This window comes from Castanea sativa, chromosome 3 (genome assembly GCF_040712315.1).
Source record: "Castanea sativa cultivar Marrone di Chiusa Pesio chromosome 3, ASM4071231v1".
NCBI lineage: Eukaryota > Viridiplantae > Streptophyta > Magnoliopsida > Fagales > Fagaceae > Castanea > Castanea sativa.
Genome location: NC_134015.1, coordinates 22,599,972 through 22,620,936, shown reverse-complemented (window position 1 = coordinate 22,620,936; position 20,965 = coordinate 22,599,972). Strand labels below are relative to the sequence as shown.

The 20,965-nt window shown below is 38.9% G+C and overlaps 1 protein-coding gene across 1 annotated transcript; it reads right to left on the bottom strand.

Annotated features, from left to right (window-relative positions):
* Positions 1-383: 383 nt before the first annotated feature.
* On the bottom strand, positions 384-5,686 carry LOC142629686 (dynein light chain 1, cytoplasmic). Its single transcript, XM_075803727.1, has 2 exons — positions 5,051-5,686; positions 384-721 (listed from the first exon to the last, which is right to left on the bottom strand). Exons 1-2 carry the CDS (start codon positions 5,282-5,284, stop codon positions 563-565), a joined length of 393 nt encoding a protein of 130 aa, XP_075659842.1. The 5' UTR covers positions 5,285-5,686; the 3' UTR covers positions 384-562.
* Positions 5,687-20,965: the final 15,279 nt, after the last annotated feature.

The window sequence follows — 20,965 nt, the reverse complement described above, 5'->3', positions numbered from 1 at the left end:
TATTAAGTATATTCTGAAAAAGTAACAACTAAATTTTTGATTGATATATAGATGGGATGCTTCTTAATTTTCAATTAATATCAAATATTTCACAAGCTTGACGGGTCTGAGGAGTACCTGACTATATGACACCGCATATTTGATGAAATGTTTGGCCAATAAAAAGATATTTGTTGGTGACTTGGGGTGACATTGACCAAAAGTTGCACCAAATATAAGTTGAAATTAACACACACACGTAACCAATCACTAAGAGAGTTGTGTTCAAGCTTTGTGGAAACGCTAATTAATTTACTCAATTTGAAAAGTGAGGCATAACTCTATGTTTTACAGAATGAAAGTATGTAGCAAAATTGACTATAACCTAAAGGAATATTTTGCAGTTTATCATAAGAAACTGGCACCATTTATGCACTTAGTATAACGAGAGTCACCAATCTAGAACGATTTAAATACAACACAGAATATAAAATGTTTCTGTATATGGCAGTCTATAATTTTACATTCAAGTTGAGCGTGGAAATATTTAATTTCATAAAACACAGTGGATACAGCTCAATTGTTAAGACTGTTCTAAAGGCTCAACAGCAGTCTTGAATAGAAGGATGTAAACCTTGTCAACTGAAAAATACAAGAAGCCCCCTATGGAATGTGTGACGTATGAGCCAAAGCTAGTTCCCACAATGCAGTGCCAAGCTGGACCATATGATGAATCAAATTCCTGTCAAGTAAAAAAAAACTTAATCAGAAGCTTTCTGCATAATAAAATTAAAAGAAGAAAAAAGGCAATATGATTCCTTAACAGTAAATGGTCTTAGAACTTTTCTGGAACAACAGGGAGAACTGGCAGCAATTTTCCAGTGGCCATATTGGATCCATGAAATTTCATATATTCACAAAGAGCACATTCAAGGAAGTGAACCAAAGTATTGGGTCTAGATTAGAGAACTCTCTCTCTCTCCCTCTGTTCCTTCTTTTCAACACCACTCTGCCATAGAAGCTGCTGTATAGAGGTTTAAAATCAAATCTTGTTCCGCTCACATCACCAGAAATATCAATGTTTGGTTCTATGATCATATACCAATCATCATTATTATCTCCATGTATTCCATGATGATAGGTCAGACTCATAAAATTAATTTTATTGCAATCTAGCTTTCTCAATGTTTGGGCTAATATCAAATGTTGTTTGCAATGCCCTAGTAATTCCAATGGATTTATATAGCAAGGATTAAAACACAGTTGAAGACCAGTTCCACATACATATCAGACAGCCTATTTCTTTTAAATCAAGACATCAAATGCTCTTGCTTCTCCAATTAAGGTCATCTTGAAAAGCAGTACCATAAAAAAGAAAAGCTCAAACATCGTCTAGGAAAACCTTTTTATTTTATTTTATTTATTTTATAAATACAGATCACACTTCTAGGAAAAAAAAGAAGTAAAATCATCAACCAATTAGCTTGATGGCAGATCACTTAAAATTACAATTTTTACGAATCAAAAGTTATCATTTTTTTTTTTTGATAAGGTGAATTACAAGGTTCTCATAATTGCTACTTGTACCATAAGTCTCAATTACCCACTAAGCTAGGATCCATTTTAAGGTTAGCTTGTCGTATATGTATTATATTATACTCTAATATCACCAAGCCTAATAATTTCAGCTATTTAATGTTCATGCACAGCAAGACAGATTATTAAAAAAAGGGAAAAAATGGTAACAATTGTTAGTGTATTTCATACAGTTGATTGTTTTAGTAGATATCATTATATAAATGCAAAAGAAGTTTAAACCTAGAAACTATCAATTAGTTGAGTTTGTGTTTCTCATTTCAAAACTGTTTTTGATTTCACAAACTCTAGATGATGCAACCTTTACCATTCATGAGCCAAGCACTAGTGATGCACTATGACAACCAACTGGTTGACTATACTTGAATTTTTGGCAATTTTGTGTTTCACCACACATCCTGTTTGAATTCAATCTTCACCTAAAAATAAATTGACAAAAAAAATGGCAATTTAACACTTGACAAGTAAATATAGAAAATGTAATGATGACTTTTATGATGAATGTGATGATGAGGGGGAGAGAGAAAGGAACAGGAATGTGATTGTAGCAGAAAAAGTACAATAGAAAAAAATCTGACAAAGGGATTTGATAGCGTGAGGAAGAATATGGTTGCATTCAATAACATATTTTCCCAACCAAAAAAAGAAGAAGAAGAACCATATATTGACAAGAAGAACAGAAAAGAAACCATGGAGAATAAGAAAACCAGGAGAAAAGAATTATATTGAAAGAATCGCTAGAGGCTATAATTTTTCATGCATCTCAATCTAGAGGCAGAATAATGGCAAGTCCAAGCCAGCACAATCGTAAGTGGCAAATCTATTGGAGGATGGGCCTTTAATTCAAGGATCAACATTCTGCTACAATCAATATAGGAATAAAAAACAGTAGATAAATATAACTAAGAAGACTAGTTTAAGGATAAAGGAGGGTTTTAGGTCCCACAAAAAGAAAAGAAAAGAAAAGAAAACTGAGAACCAAAAAGGTGGTATGAAGGGGGCTGTGGAGAGTATCCATGAATAATACCGATAGTGGTAATTTTGATATTTTGAAGATTTCTTATGAAAATTGATGGTTAGGGTTTTATAGGATATGATTCTTACGAGTTAATGGTGTAAAAATAATGTCTGGATGTGGCTGAAATTTGAAGAAGAAAAAAAAAGATGAGAAAAATCTTGGAGTCTCACCATTAGAAGACAGAAAAACATATTGAAATGGTATTAATCAAAACATTATGTAACCTTAAAATTAGGGCCAATGGCCTATTGGCCAGATGACATTCTACCGCCTCTTTGGGGCTTGTTTCCAGAGTTCTATCCCTCCATCTTACTATTTGCAAAAACAGAGAGAAACACCCCTCTAGAATTAGAATTTTCTATCATGTAGGATCTATTTTTAATCTACTAGTGAATATTTTGTTCTCAAATAAAAGAAGTAGCCTTAGTCCCCTCATCCTGTAAATCCCCACAGATGCTACACCTACGGTGAATCCAACCTTAGATCTCCTCCTCTTAATTAGCGAATATCATGTTGGCTTCACAAATGATTAAAATTGCCTCTCACATCATGATCTAATTACAACTTTAGAAAATTTTACCAGCATAAGGCCTAACTACATGCCAACATCACTGCATCAGTAATCTTCTCTTTCAGTACTATGAACTAGAACCATGTATTGTATATGCTAAATTGATACCACTATATTAAGATATTCAAACCAAGCCTTAATGCTTCTTTTTCATATTTTTGCTTTGACTCTCAAGCATTAAACCTTAGCTATGACTACCTTTATAAAAAGAAAGCACCTTTGTAACTTCTCTTTTGCCATCTATGGCAACACATCCCCTCTCTCTTGTTGCCTTCCTGACACGAACAAATTCCATTGCCTTTTTGACATAAACAAAACCATAATGTTGACCATCTTGCCAGACAGTTCATTTTCGGGTAACCAATATAGCCTAATTAGTTACAATTTAAGAATTTTCTCAAAAAAAAAAAAGGTTAGAATTTAAGAAGCTGGATCAAGCTTATGCTCTCAAACACGACCAAATTGGAACCAACCAAGTCAATAGCAAACATAAAAACCATGTTATGATATTTGTATTTTCATGCATTTGTATTCTCCATCCAAAAACCATACAATATAGAACTAGACTCCAAGTAAGAAACCCAACTTAATATACACCCCTCCTGATGAATTAGGATTAAATTCAGAGTAAGCTGACGCAATGAACCTATGGAACCACTTGTATTGTGGTTTACTTTGAAATTGAAATGTAGCCATCCAAATAAAGCATTTGATCTTAAACTAACAAATGAAGTTCATAACAAGGAAGGTTATAGTAGAAAACTGCATGTGTGTGTATGTGTTTTGTAGCTTAATATGAAATAACCAAGCAATTGGATCAGTATACAAGTTGCTCAGTTACGGCGCTTGTCTAAATTCAAATGGTGATACCAAATAAATTTATTAGAGACAAAATTAAAAAGCACAAGAGTGTGAGAGACTTCTTAATTCTTATATATTTCAGCTTAATCCAACTAAACAGTTGGGCCAAGTGTAAGTTACTTCACTTAATACATACAAATTACAGTAAATTAAAATTTGGAATCCAAGAGTGAAGATTGAAATTGAAAAAGCCACCAGCTCAATTTGACGGTACCAAACATTTGGAACACTTCAAATCTAGCAATTACGAATAAAGAAAATTAAAAATCAATTAAGTTTATTCTCAATATAATGACCAGAAAAGAATTTAAAGAGAGTCAGAGAGAATATTTTAAGCTCAAGCTAACACAACTGACCATTTGGACCATCCCTACACAAAGTTATTTGAGATCCCCACTAAAAATATTTAAAATAACAATCCAGATAAACAGACTGACAAGATAACGATCGTCACCAGGAAAGACAGAAACAGAAACACTCTAAAGCTACTAAGCAATTACACCTTCACATAGATTCATTCAATCTGCCCAGTCCAAACAGGCAAAATATAAAAATTAAAAACAAATGTAGATCCAGTAACCCTATTAGACCACATATAAACACCAGAAAAAACAGAACCAAAACGAATAAAAGAACATTCCCTTTTCAGCTCAAACCAAGACAAATAAGTCATTGGACCACCTCTATAATATATCTATTCAATACCCTTTGCTCTAAAACGCACCAATTAACAATCAAAATTAAATTATCCTATAAGTACAAAACAAAAATCAGAACCCACAAAGAAAAAAAGAAAAAAGAAAAAAGAAAAAGGCAAACACATTCGGCTCGAGTCCAAGACTAGCAAAGACCAAGCAGGACCACATGCACCACACTTAATTTGATTCACTACCCATCACTCCGATCACTCCAATAAACTAGTATCCAAACAAACCCAGCTCAAAAATCTTTTAAAAAAAAAAGTAAAAAAAAAAAAAAAAACAAAACCAATAAGAATAAAAGAAAAAGAATAACCAATTTTTGACCTTCTTAAGCGCGAGAGCAAGGCGTTTACTGTCGAGCTTGGAAGGCATGGAGTCGAGGTGGTCACGTGCGCAACGAAAGGCACGGTTTTGCAAAGCAAGTGGCATGTCAGAGGCTCTGACGCGAACGTTGAGATAGTCATGCGGATCTTCTTGCTCTATCGCTTTCTTCTTCTGTATCAAACTGCTGAGGAACTTGCTCCTCCTCTCCAGTTCTTCCTCTGCTGATCCCTCCATTTCTTCTCTCTCTTTTCTCTCACTCACTCACTGCTTCTTCTTCTTCTTCTTCACTCTCTCATCACTCCCACACTTAATCACTCCCGCTACAACTGTGTTTTAGTGTTCCATTTGTTTGAAAGAAAAGTAAATGTGCAGAGGAAAAAGAGAGTGTGAGAGTGGAAAAGGAAAGGAAAGGAAAGGAAACAAAGGTCTCGAACGTAATGTTTATATGTTTGTTGGGTTGTTTTTGCTCTTTATTCTTTTTCTTTTTTTCTTTTCTTTTGATGCGTTTGTTGGTGCTGTTGTTTTTGTTTATTTTGTTGCGTATGGACGAGGAGGTTGGGGCTAAAGGCATAGAGAGGGTAGAGGGCAGAGGGGACAAATTAGTGTTTACTTTGATTATTGGGAAACTGCCGACCAAGACCCAGAGGAAGGTCCAAAAGCACTAATAATAAATATGGTAAAGTTTAGAGTACTACTATAACCGAGAACCTTGTGTGACTTTAACTGTTTAACAGTCTCATGTGCCCTTACCTTTTTAAGTTTTCACTGTCATTCTCTGTTGCAGTAATCTTAGGGAAGTTTATTGGTGATTTTATTACTATTGTTAATAAATTATTTAAAAATTTTTTTGATATCAATTTTATAAAAAGTAGAAAAAATTGTTAAATTATTAATTATTTTATTTCTTTTCTTGTAAAAACTATCCTAAATTATTAGTTTATTACAAAATATTCTTATAGCATCTGTTAATTTTGTTCCATAATCTTATTACCATATACTTTCGTACGCTTTGTTAAAATTGTTCTACGTGATGGATTGTGAGTTGTAAAAAAAAAAAAGTTGGGCTCATGTAAAGCAATATATAATTATTTACAGTTTTAAGGACAAAGTAGGTATAAAAGTAGGAAAATGCTCAAGTGACTAACTATTTAACAAACTGCTAATGTGGTAAATAATTATTGATAGGTAATGATGATGCCGAAAAAATCACCAATAAGCTGCACACACTCCTAAATCGAAACAACACCTGCAAAACGAAAAGAGAAGACCTAACAGAGGGAACCGGTGTGGTGCCGGCCAAAAACCCTCCGAAGGTCAAGTTAGAGTTTTTCACGACCCTAAAGTACCAGATTCGAGTTAATAATGCATACCTTAATTTATGAGGGTTTTAGAGTATTTATAGTGGTGTAGGATTAGCATCCATGCTTTGACTATGAAGTCCTTTCCTTCTAGAATTGGAACTCTTTCCTTTTAGATACCTTTTAGAGTTCTTTTCCTCATAGGAGTCCTTTGATCAAGGCTAAACGTGTGATGCAAGAATTCTTCTTATACATGGTCATGTGGAGATCAAGTCAGGCCACATCAGCCTTACTTATATAGCGTGAATCCTACTTAAGGTTTCTTGGAAACAATCCTGGAAGGATGACCACTGCGTCATACTCGATCCATCCACTTTGGATCCGTCCACCTTGACCATGTTAAGTATGAACTGTCATCCTTATGTCGTCATATCAACCATGTAGGTCCGTCATGTTCATTTTTATTCCCTTTCAGTACCCCCTCATTTCATGAGACCGTAAACTTTCCTCTGCGGTTTCATAGAATGACGGTTAATTTTGACACTCGACAGGTATGTTTTGACGGACAGGCTGGAACGTTATCATAAATGCGCCGGGGAAACGTGGTGGTATTCTACTGGTTGTTCGTTGGAAACGATGCGCCCCTTCGTTTACCGCGCTGTTCCCTCTATATATACTATCCACCGTTTTCATTTTTACACTTTGGAAAATTTTCTGATGATCAGAGCGCAACCGTCCACATCGTGTGATCCGTTGCCTCTAGAAGTTGAGATTTGTCGTCCTCTTAGATCTTCCGTCGCATTTCCTTGCCGTCCACCTGTGAGTATCTTCTTTACTTAGTTTCTATTCTTTATTTCGCATGTTGGTCCGTCGTCGGTACAGATCTAGAGTCTTAGGTTTCCTTTACCTGTCATCTGTAGGTGTTAGAGGTCTAGTGAGGCGTCAAGTAGTCAGTCTTATGTCCGCGAGGGAGCGGGCTACAAAGAGGTGTTCTCGTCAAGTCAAGCAGACCAGGACACCTCCAGCGAGGAGAGGGAACCGTTAGCCAGCTCTCATTCCCATGTGGAAGATGATGAGCAGGATGAGGACGGGTCAGAATATGACTCGAACGACGACTTAGACGGTATAGATCCACCGATCCAGTTCATCATAGGCCCTGATGGTTTCAGAGAATTCGTCCTGCTCCTCTTGTGGACGGTGAACAACTTCGTTTCCTCCATCAAGCCAGCGCACTTCAATACACTAAGGCAAAAGTACCAAATACTTGACACCATACCCATCCATCTACCCTTGAAGTCAAAGAGATGTTACTACGACGGTCTTGAAGACGTCGGTGTTTACGAGCAGATGCTAAAAGCTGGCCTGCGCTTTCCTCTGAGTGCCTTACACCGTCGTCTTCTTCAGTACCTGGGTTTGGCCATCACTCAGATCTCACCAAATGCTTGAAGGGTTTTCCTGAACGTCGAGGTGTTGTACGATGTAATGTCTGATGGGGCGAGACGGTTAACAGTGGAAGAGTTCTTTCATTGTTACCGCCCGTCTGAGATTACCAAGTCGAAGGGCATGTATAGCTTTGTGCTGAGGAGTCCAGTGCTTAGACTAGTGTCCGAGACCCCCGACTCCAATAGTAACTGGAAGGGTCGATACTTCTTCCTTCGGGGAGATAACTGGATGAGTCGTCCGGGTGACGATGAACACATGCTAGTAGATAAAATTTGGGGGATAATGCCCCCGTCCGGTATGAGCCCGTCTTATTCTTAACCATGACGATGAACACATGCCAGTAGATAAAATTTGGGGGATAATGCCCTTGTCCAGTATGAGCCCGTCTTATTCTTAACCGTTCACTCCTTTTTTTATGGAATTATTCTTAGCCTTTTTCTTTTTCTTTTTTTTATTTTTATTTTTTTTTTAGCGAGGGACAATCCACCTATTACAACAGAGCAATTCGGCTTTCTGGAGAAAATCTTTCAAAAAACTAAGTTGTCGAAGAGGACTTGGATAAAGCTCGTCACCTTAGATACGCTGCACTGGTATTGTGATGGTCCTGAACCTACAACTGCAGCCCGTCGATACGATGCAGGAGTACGCAAACGTAAGTTTTTTAATCCTTCCGTCGTTATTTTACTTATGCTACTTTTAACCGTCTTCTTTTGCAAAAATGGACGATGCAAGGAGAAGGGCCATTATCAAACAGCAGGCAGCCAAGAAAAAACAAGGAGGTGATCTTCCTCCTAAGATGGGTCCGTCTCTCCCGGCTACAAAGAGACCTTCCACTGAAAAGTGGGACCGTCATAGTAAAAAACAGAAGCTGGTGACGGGATTACTTGCCGGTCAAGGGTCCGGCGTGGTAAGGTTGCCTCCCAAGCTAGGGATAGGTAAAGGCAAGGGTCTGATGACCAACCCTGACCTCGTCAAGGAAAAACCACCTGTCCTGCTCCGGGAAGATCCCCAGTACGCTCTCCGTCGGATCAGATCTATAATCACGGAGGAAGACTATGAAGATCTCGAAAAACCATGCTATTGAAGCTATGGGGGAGACATGTTTGTTTAGCTAGACTCAGGTCAGTACCCGTCATATATTTACTTTGTCTTGTTCCTTTATACTTCGAACTTACTTATTGATATTGGTGCAGGGGGTCCTTATGGCCAAAGGCTTGATGGACCATTGTCTTGCCCAAGAGAGAGCTCTTGAGCGGGTTCGTGCAAAGGCGAAGGCGACGGTGGAGGAACTGGACGAGTTAAAACTTTGGAGAATTCGTCATGAAGAAAAATTGAAAATGTCAGAGCAGGCTTGGGAGAATTTGGAGAAAGAGGTAGAGTTGCTGAGGGAGACGGTAAAAGCTAACAAGGACAACATCCGTTCAGCCAAAATTGATGTTGTTAAGGAATACCGTGACTCCGACTCCCTTCTGGCCGAGCTTGGCTCCTTCTTTGGCGACGGGTTTGACAATTGTCTCCGTCAGGTGAAGGCGTCATTTCCCGATCTGAACCTGGCTCACATCAATATAGACGCCAAGGCCCAGACCCCGGCTCACCTCGTTGATTTTGAAGGGACGGATGAGCTTTTCGGCGAAGGTCCTGGAGACGATGGGGTTCCAAAGGTTGATGATAAAGAATCCGTTGAAGTTGACACCCGCCAGCCGTTACCAGAAGGTCCTGAGGCCAACGAGGAGACCGTCATAGTTTAGGACTGATGTATATTTTGTAGTGAACAAAAACAATTTATCCGATTTCAACCGTTGCCTTTTGTTAACTTTGTTTGAGTGATATGTATGGCTCTCTTTTTATAATCTTGTTGGTCTTTTTGGTGATATGTGGACTTAACATATTTTTATCTTTCTTTTGATAACCCGTCCACATGGTGGACTTTATGCATTTTCATCCTTTTGGATGATCCGTCCACCATGTGAACTTGATAAATTTTCATCCATTTTGGATGATCCGTCCACTACGTGGACTTGATAAATTTTCATCCATTTTGGATGATTCGTCCACTACGTGGACTTGATAATCTTTCATCCATTTTGGATGATCCGTCCATTATGTGGACTTGATAAATTTTCATCCATTTTGAATGATCCGTCCACTGTGTGGACTTGATAATCTTTCACCCTTCTTGGATGATTTGTCCATTATGTGGACTTAATACATTTCATCCATTTTGGATGATCCGTCCACTGTGTGGACTTGATAATCTTTCACCCTTCTTGGATGATCCGTCCACTGTGTGGACTTGATAATCTTTCACCCTTCTTGGATGATCCGTCCATTATGTGGACTTAATACATTTTCATCCATTTTGGATGATTCGTCCACTATGTGGACTTGGTAGATTTTGAGCAAAACATATTCCATACGTTCTGAATAAAACTCCTCTTATTATAACGGACTGGTAGACTAAATTGTTCATAGAAAATAAAAATAAAAAACTTTGTCTTTAGGAAGTAAAAATCATGACTAAATAAACTGGAAATGAGGAGGTAAATGTTGCTGTTGTCTTTGCCCTTTGTCTACTGGTAGTATTTTTTCAGGTGCTCCGTGTTCCATGGATGGCTCAGCTTTCTTCCGTCTAGTGTCTCTAAGTAGTACGTTCCCTTCCTATGCCATGAAGTGATCCTGTATGGTCCTTCCCAATCAGGACCCAGTTTCCCTTGGGAGGCATCCTTTGTAGGGCCGAGTACTTTTCTTAAGACCAGATCTCCCACCTAGAAATCCCTGTCCCTAACCTTGGAGTTGTAATGCTTTGCCATTAGGTCTTGGTATCGCGCTAATCTCTGTGCAGCTGTAGCCCTGACTTCGTCCACAAGGTCGAGCTGTAAATGCAAAGCTTCGTCATTCTTGCTCTTATCGTAGTTCTCCACACGGTAGCTTGTTAACCCTACCTCTACTGGTATGAGAGCCTCACTACCATACGCCAATCGAAACGGTGTTTCCCTTGTCGGTCTTCTCGCCGTTGTCCTATACGCCCATAAAACACTTGGTAATTCGTCCGGCCATATGCCCTTTGCCCCCTCGAGCCGGGTCTTGATAATCTTAAGCAAGGACCGGTTCGTGACCTCAACCTGTCCGTTGGCCTGCGGGTGGGCGGGCGATGAGTAGTGATTCTTGATCCCAATCTGGGAACAAAAGTCTCTGAATGTGTCGTTGTCGAATTGTTTCCAGTTGTTCGAAACTAGCACCTTCGGAATTCCATATCTGCAAATAATACTTCTCCATACAAAACTATGGATATTCTTCTCCGTGATAGTGGCCAGAGCCTCTGCTTCCACCCATTTGGTGAAGTAGTCAATACCAACTACTAAGAACTTCAGCTGCCTCATCGCTGTCGGGAACGGACCCATGATGTCTAACCCTTATTGTGCAAACGGCCATGGGGCCGTCATAGGGGTAAGTTCTTCCGTTGGTTGCCTTATGAAATTGCCTTATGAAATTGCCAAATCGTTGGCACTTGTCGCAAGCTCTAACATATGTGTGGGCATCCTTCTGCATTGTTGGCCAGTAGTATCCTGCACGGAGTAGCTTGTGCACTAAAGACCTTGATCTAGAATGGTTTCCACAAACTCCTTCATGTACCTCCCTCATCACGTAGTCTGCTTCTTCGTGGCCGAGGCATCTTAGATATGGTCGGGAGAATCCTCTTTTGTATAGGACGTCTTTAATCAAAACGAACCGGGCAGCTTTAACCTTCAACTTCTTTGCGTCCTCTTTGTTATCGGGTAGCTTGCCTTCCTTGAGATACGCCACTATTGGAGCCGTCCAACAACACTTATTGCTTACCTCCTGCATGCTAATGTCATCTAATAATGATGAGAGCTGGACGAAGGACCATACCTGTTTAGGGATGATCATGTGTTCGGCCGAAGCTGCCTTTGCGAGTCGGTCGGCTTCTTGGTTTTCCTCCCTTGGGATTGGAATCATCTTGACTTGGAGGTTATTTGTTCGACCCTTCACTTCCTCAAGATATCTTTTCATCCTTTCATTCTTGCAGTCATAGCTCCCATTAACCTGACTGGTCACGATTTGAGAATCGGAGTAGACGACCACATTCTTAGCTCCTGTCGCTATCGCAAGGTTCAATCCCGCTACTAGGGCCTCGTATTCCGCCTCGTTGTTGGTAGTAGCGAAGTCCAAATGGATCATGCATTTGATTTTGTCTCCTTCCGGGGTGTGAAGTACAACTCTAACACCTCCAGCATGTTTATTGGAAGATCCGTCTGTATGGACTCTCCATATGGGTGTCTCTTCTGCCCCCTAATCTTTTGTGATAGTGAATTCAGCAATGAAGTCTGCCAATATCTGTCCTTTCATGGCTGCTGGGGTTGGTATCGGATATCGAACTCACTCAGCTCGATCGCCCATAGCGCCATCCGTCCGGCAGCTTCGAGACTACTCATTGCTCTTCGTAAGGGTTTATCTGTCAGGACATTTATGGTATGCGCTTGAAAGTACGGTTTAAGTTTCCGAGCTGCGGTTACTAAAGCAAATGCTAGTTTTTCCATTTGGGGGTACCTCTCTTCTGCTTCTCTCAGTGCCCGACTTATAAAGTACACGGACTTTTGTACCTTACCTTCTTCTCTAATAAGAGCTGCACTGACCACTGCTGGGGAGATGACAAGGTATAGGAATAATTTTTCCCCTGGCATAGATGGGCTAAGCAACGGCGGAGCGGAGAGATACACCTTTAACTCTTTAAATGCCTTTTGGCACTCGTCTGTCCATTGAAATGATCTTTTCAGTGTGCGGAAGAATGGGAGGCATTTGTTCGTCGCTCTTGATACGAATCTGTTTAAGGCTGCTATCTTGTCGGTCAAGCTTTGCACTTCCTTTACCGTCCTTGGAGGAGATAGTTCCGTGATCGCCTTTACCTTTTCTGGGTTGACTTCAATGCCCCTCTGGGATACCATAAATCCCAAGAATTTTCCCGCGGTTACTCCGAACGCGCATTTGCTCGGATTCAGCTTCATTTTATATGACTGAAGAGTATCGAAAGTCTCCTGGAGGTCCCTCAGGTGTTCGAACTCCTGCACGCTTTTTACCAACATATCATCTACGTAAACCTGCACGTTTCTGCCAATTTGGTGTGTGAACATCTTGTTCATCAATCTCTGATATGTGGCTCCTGCGTTTTTAAGCCCGAAAGGCATCACTTTGTAGCAGAAAAGCTCCTGACTCATTACGAACGAGGTTTTCTCCTGATCAACCTTGTTCAATTTAATTTGGTTGTAGCCAAAGAAGGCATCCATGAAGCTCAAGAGTTCATGTCTTGCGGTGAAGTCTACCAGGGTGTCAATATGTGAGAGTGGGTAATTACCCTTAGGGCAGGCCCTATTCAGATCTGTGAAGTCAACACACATTCTCCATTTTCCATTTGCCTTATTGACCATTACTACATTTGCCAACCAATCAGGGAAGTACACCTCTCGTATGCAGTTCGCTTCTTGTAGCTTCCGTACTTCTTCTGCTATGGCTCGATCTCGTTCAAGGGCGAACACTCGTTTCTTTTGTCAGATAGGGGAGAAAGAGGGTGACACGTTCAACCTGTGAACTATGATCGACGGGTCTATCCCCGGCATGTCCTCGTGACTCCATGCAAAAACATCTTGGTTTTCCTTGAGGAATAATGCGAGCATTTTTCGGACTGTTTGGCTGGCCAAGGTGCCAATTCTTGTGGTCCGTTCGGGCCTAGAATCATCCAGGTGTACTTCTTCTAACTCTTCCACAAGTTCTGCCACTGTTCGCTGTTCCTCGACGCTCATTGCTTATAGGTGGTCATCCATTTCCATCATGGCGATGCAGCATTCCCGTGCAGCCACTTGATTTTCGCGCAACTCTCCAACCCCGTATTCAGTGGGGAATTTGACCATTAGATGGTAGGTCGAGGTAACAGCCTTCCATGCATTGAGAGTGGGCCGTCCAAGGATGGCGTTATAAGCAGAAGAGCAGTTGACCACAAGGAAAGCTACATCCTTGGTTACTTGCTGTGGGTAATCCCCAACCGTCACAGACAACGTGGCGACTCCCAAAGGATAGACCCTTGTCCCTCCGAAGCCAACAAGGGGTGCATTCGTTGGGACCAGTCGTTCTCTACCAATCCCCATTTGCTGGAACGCGGGGTAGTAGAGGATATTCGCTGAGCTTCCATTGTCCACCAAAACTCAATGCATGTTGTAGTCTCCTGCCCGTATGCTGATAATGAGCGTGTCATCATCTAGGTGGTGAAGGCGTCACGCATCTTCTTCCGAAAACCCGATGCTGGGGTTATCTCGTCGCATCACTTTCAGTGAGGAACCTGTCGACTGGACGCTTTGAACCATCCCTAAATAGGTCTTTTTGGCCTTTTTGGATGACCCTGCAGAAGTAGTGCCCCCTACAATCATCTGTATGTCTCTTACAGGTGGTCTGGGACGCTTGTTCTCCCGTCGGGGATTTTGTTCCTGGAGTTGATCCGTTCTTTCCTTCCTCACAAACCTCTGCAACCTTCCTTGCCTAATGAGGGCTTCAATTTGCTATTTTAAGTCATAATAGTCCGTCGTATCGTGGCCATGATCGCCATGAAAATGGCAGTATCTATCTTTTGGCCTCTTGTTCGGATCTCCTTTCAACTTGCCAGGAAACGTCAGGGTTCCTTCATCTTTGATCTGCATTAACACTTGGTCGATTGGGGCTGTGAGAGGGGTGAAGTTTGTGAATCTTCCCGTGGGCGGTTTGGGTCGTCGATCTTCCCGTCGCTCTCCAGTTCTAGCCATTTTTCGTCCCTTGTCCGGTCGTGTATCTTCTTGCCTTTCCCTTTTTCTATGTTTTTCCTCTTGGGCCAGCAAGGCATCCTCTACGTTCATGTACTTTGTTGCCCTGTAAAACACTTCGGACATAGTCTTTAGGTCATTCTTATACAGAGAAAACAGGAACTTACCCTTCCGCAGCCCGTTTGTGAATGCTGCTACAAGTATCTTATCATCTACGTCGTCTATTGAGAGGGCTTCCTTGTTAAAGCGGGCTATGTATGATCTTAGAGTCTTGTTTTCTCGTTGTTTAATGTTCATTAGACACGCGGTAGACTTCTTATACCGGTGACTCCCGATAAAGTGTGATACGAACTGTGCGCCTAATTTCTTAAAAGTGCCGATGGAATTAGGCGTCAGCCTACTGTACCATTCCCTCGCAAGTCCTTTCAAGGTGGTGGGAAAAGTCCTACACATGATTTCATCCGGTACGCCTTGAAGATACGTTAGGGTCTTGAAAGATTCCAAGTGATCTAATGGGTCCTTGGATCCATCGTAATTCTCCACCTGAGGCATGTAAAATTTTGGGGGAAGGGGGCATGAACTTACGAGCACTGTGAAAGGCGAATCTGTTCTATGGACTAAGCCGTCCAGGTCGTTGGAGATTCGACCTCTGAGGGCGTTCATCATCACATCCATCCGTTCCCTCATCTCTTGCATCTCAGCTGCTATGTGAGTTGGTAAGGTGTCCGAGATGGATGGTTGGTTGGTGTCCTGCTGCTCCAGTCTACTCGGAGCGTTGCTACCCTCAGGCCCTTCCGTGTTCCTTCCATCCGCGCTAGCACCTTCCTGGTCTTCCTCTGGTGCGCTTAGGTGTGCATTCATTTGTCGCAGTTGCTCTTCTAGATCATGATTCTGCTTGGTTAGGCGCTCAACCGCCGCCGCAAGCGTTTGGACTTGCCTTTCTAGAGCTGTAACGTGCGGTTCGTCACCTTGATTATTGGTTGTTGCCATCGATCGAGTGAGTACCATGCAACTTTTTGTCTCAGGGATAGAGCAAAGGCTAATTACCTCCCAGCACTGATTTTCTTTCCCACAGACGGCGCCAACTGATGATGCCGAAAAAATCACCAGTAAGCTGCACACACTCCTAAATCGAAACAGCACCTGCAAAACGAAAAGAGAAGACCTAACAGAGGGCACCGGTGTGGTGTCGGCCAAAAACCCTCCGAAGGTCAAGTTAGAGTTTTTCACGACCTTAAAGTACCAGAGTCGAGTTAATAATGCGTACCTTAATTTATGAGGGTTTTAGAGTATTTATAGTGGTGTAGAGTTAGCATCCATGCCTTGACCATGAAGTCCTTTCCTTCTAGAATTGGAACTCTTTCCTTTTGGATACCTTCTAGAGTTCTTTTCCTCATAGGAGTCATTTGATCAAGGCTAAACGTGTGATGCAAGAATTTTTCTTATACATGGTCACGTGGAGATCAAGTCAGGCCACATCAGCCCTACTTATATAGCGTGAATCCTATTTAAGGTTCTTGGAAACAATCCTGGAAGGATGACCACTGCATCATACTCAATCCATCCACTTTGGATCCGTCCACCTTGGCCATGTTAAGTATGAACCGTCATCCTTATGTCGTCATATCAACCATGTAGGTCCGTCATGTTCATTTTTGTTCCCCTTCAGGTAAAAATGTAATATTAGTAATAGGCTCAGATGATAACTAGTTATAATTTACCACATCAATAATTTATAAAAATATTGTAAAATAATTTGTGTACATAGCATTTATAGAATGAGTGGTACTAATATTATTTATTGTTTTATGTTCTTGTAAGTTATAATTAAATGAGTATGTCTTTGCTCCTTTCATTAAGGCAAGGAGCAATTTGATTGATATGAGAGTACTTCGCCTCATCAATCGTTGCATTTGTTTACAAATTCTGCCCCTTAAGCAATTCTAAAAAGTCGGGCAACCTTGATATATCTTGTGGTTTACAAATTGATATTTAAAGGTTTAAATAAACATTTTAAAACATTCTAAAAAAAAAAAAAATTTTAAAAAACATTGAAGTTTAAATAAAATATTTTAAAAGTTTAAGATTTAAATAAAATATATCTAAAACTTTAAGATCTGAAAAGTAATTTACTTTTTATTTTTTAAAAAATGAAATGGTGAAATGAGATCCAAGTTCCAATTTTCCCCTCTTATATGCATTTTGTTTAAATTGGGCTGAAAAAATGAAATTTTCTCAAATGTCTAAGTTTTTACCCTTCAATTGATAAAATGTACCCAAAAAAAAGTTATATGCTATATAATGAAAATTGGGTCCTAAAAATTGTGGTTGCATCAAGTAAATACCCTATTTGATTGTTGTGTAGAGTGTTTTTAATCTTAGTTTTATAATAACAATTTGAATGTACGTGTTGTGTTCCTTTTACATTGTTACATATGTTTTTGTTCAATTATATTTTCTCATCTTTAATTAATAGTTTTTTCTTCTTATAATAACTGTAAGGATAAAGGGTTCACAAATGGATATTGGGTTGTGGGTCGTGTTTGATGACATCAAGTCATCCGAGAACACGTAGATACTAATGAGGGCATATAAGTTAAGAGTCCATGGAAGAAGTCTGATCATAAGTGGTTGGGAGTGTAGTCCGAGGAGAAACACCTCTCCAGCTAAGTAGGGTAGAGGTCAAAAGTCCAACCTCTTGTCAAGAATAAGGCACCAGACGATCATGTTGGTAAGGATAAGCATCAGATGGGGATAAGACAAAGGAGTGATAAGAAATATTTTAAAAAAAAACTACTACCACCGCATTGAATGCTCTGCAACTAACTTTCTGGCTGCATTAATGTGGAGGTGATACCTGAATAGTAACCTCTAGCCTTACAGCTACCCATAAAGACTTCAAGAAAGTGCTGATGGGACAAGTATCAAAGCCAGCAATCTGATCTACACATTGAGGGCTGAGATGAAGTGATGAAGGGGAATATAAAGAAGGAAATTCCCATTACAAGAGGATCATCAGATAACCTGTGGAAAAATCACTGTACAATCAAGAACTCTAACTGTGTTTAAGTCTAAGAGAAATATATAAGAACTACCATCCTTGGACTTTGCCGATGATAATTTTCTTTGCACAAAACTGTTTATTCATGCTTTCCAGTATCTTTTGGCCTACTGTGATTACAGTCCAACTCATTGGAGTTCAGTTTCTAACCTACTCTCTACAAATTCATTGTTTTTGGCTCTTTGGACCCTTAGTCCTTTTCACTTTTGGGCTTTGAATTCAAAACTTGTCCTTACAATAACTTTATATATATATATATATATATATATATATATATATATTTAATATTTGAGATAGAAATCCTATTTTAACCTAATTTAAGTGTATATATATGCGAAATATCTTCCTAGAAATTTGAGCCTTGACCTTTAAACCCCAATCTTATGGAGTGACCATCACGTCAATGATGCGTGGTGGTTATAACTACTACGTTGAATGTTGAATATGTTAGGATGTGTGCTCTTAAATCACATTGTATGATACTATGTATGACATTATGTATGACTTAATGTTATGATTAATAAAGTTGTTTTATTAATATCTAAAATAATGGTAACATGATTATTTGGACATTATCATATAGTCCATGAGATGCATAGTATGTGATTTATGTGAAAAATCACAGAAGATATAAATCATAAATTTTTTGTAAACTCAGAATTATAGTTCGTAGTCGTTGATGAAATTGGGCATTTCATCTGCAAAGACTATATATCAACTAAGATGATTTGTCTTGATCATGAAAGTGGAAACTTCTAGTTGGTATGTTGATATGTTTTAAGAGTTAAGACATATTGAACTGGACCGCTGTGAGATTTATTATTCTCCTAACGACTGTTAAATGAATAACAAATCTCACGACTTCTATTTGCATGAATTCTTAATCCTAAGAGAATAGTGGACATGATTATGAGGTGTAGGTTGCTTTGATATATTAGGAGTGAGATCTAAAGTTACGATCAAAATCTCAGTATGTTGGGTAACCACATTTAGTGTTGATGGAACATATATTTTCAAGAAGGAATTCATATTCTCTTAACGGAGATATAAAATATTCCCTTGAGATAAGTTTAATGGGTTTGGTTATTCAGAGTGTTAGGCCTAACCACTTTAGTAAGGAGATATTAAAGTATAAATTTTTGAAATTGGATTTCATAAATATATGATGAATAACTTAAATGATTAAACTGGGTACTCAAGAATTAAAATGTAGTAATTTTCAAAGTGGCAGTCTACATTCATGACTTTGTATTACTACGAATATTTTATGAAGGGGTTGCATGTATAATAAAGTCTTGGGATATAATTTATTAATAAGACCTAGAGTGCAATTATATTTATATAGTGATATTAAATATAATTAATGGTAATTTTGGACTTGTCAAGAGTTGACAGAAAAGCCCTAATGCCCATTGGAGCTAGTGTCTTATTGGTCCCTTTTGGTCTCACTCCAAGCCACACACTAAAACCCAATTGGAAAGGCCGAAAATGCCATCCCAATTAGATAATCAGTTAGTTATAGAGGGAGAAACATACAGAATTTTTTATAAGAGAAAGAGAGACATCATTGTCAAATGGTGTGTATGTGTGAGTGAAGCCACTCGATTATTCTCTCTTGAAAATTGATTGAGAGACTACACTTCTTGGGCGTAAAGTGGAATTGGAGTGAAGATTAAAAGTGTTCCTAAGTACTTCTAATATTTTGTTTTGGATTTTACCAAACCAAGGTACGCTATCTTGTTCTTAAATTCTAAAATTTACATAGTGCATGTTATCAATCATGAATGAAATAGATCCATGTTTGTTAATGCAAGATCAGATTTTCCAACAATTGGTATCAGAGCTAGGTTTTCATATCATGTTTGTATAACATGTGATTAGGTTTTAGAATTTAAGAAAACCATTATCTTTGTGTTTCAAATTTTAGCATAAAGTTTCTTAAATAAAAATGGTATATCGGTCAAAGCATGGTCTATAACTAGGCAAAATTTGGGAAACAGTACAGGTAGGGAAAAATTTTAGGACGAAAGCATGCGTTCAAACTTAATTAGTAAGTTGGACTCTTTTTGGAAGTCGAGTTTAGTATACTCGACTTCCGGGTAACTTCACACATGTTTTCTCTGTCTGACGTGGATTAAAAAGGTAAAAAAAGACCCCGTTGAAGTCGAGTTTAAAATACTCGACTTTTATAAGTCGATTATAGTGAACTCGACTTCAAGGGCGCAAAAAATGCGCAAAAAATACCCCGAGAACTGCATTTTAAGGGTGCCATGAACACATAAAATCGAGTACAGGGTACTCGACTTTCAGTTAAAGTCGAGTATAGGGTACTCGATTTTTAGTTAAAGTCGAGTACCATGTACTCGACTTCTGGGCATTAATCCCACCAGTGACGGTAAAAAATTTTAAATGGAAATCGAGTATACTGTACTCGATTTCCAATTAATTCTGCAACTACCTCAACTGCCTCAGATTATTAGTCTGATGACTCTTAATCCTTTACTCTCACTTCTCCCACAACTCTCACTTCTCCCAGCTCTCTCCCACGTCCAAATTTCTCCCTTTCACCACACATCACATTCTACAAATTAAAAAGGTTGTTTTCTTCTTCTTCTTCAATAAGGGAGGTAAATTATTCAAACATTTTAAATATATATATATATATTTTTTTTTTTGTTATACCTGGTTATTCAACCTTGTTCAAATTTTTTTATTATAATAAATTACTAACTTTTTCAGTTGATGATGTGTTGTTTTTAATGGTAGTTTATTATTATGATGGGTTGTTATATTAGTATGAGGTGCTGTATTTTTTTTTTTTTTTGATCCCAGCAAAGAAAAGTTTCAGCTATGTTATAGTGATTCAAGAAACATGAATTTGATGGGCTGTAATATTATTATGATGTGCTGTTTTTTTGTTTTTTTGTTTTTTTGATCCCAGCAAAGAAAAGTTTCACCTCTCTTAATATTACATTGTAAATTATAGTGATTCAAGAAACATGAACTTGATGGGTTGTTATATTATAATGATGTGCTGTTTTTTTTTTTTTGATCCCAGCAAAGAAAATTTTCAGCTCTCTTAATAAAACATTGTAAATTATAGTGATTCAAGAAACATGAACTTGATGGGCTGTTATATTATTATGATGTGCTGTTTTTTTTTTTTTTTTTTTTTGATCCCAGCAAAGAAAAGTTTCACCTCTCTTAATATTACATTGTAAATTATAGTGATTCAAGAAACATGAACTTGATGGGCTGTTATATTATAATGATGTGCTGTTTTTTTTTTTTTGATCCCAGCAAAGAAAAT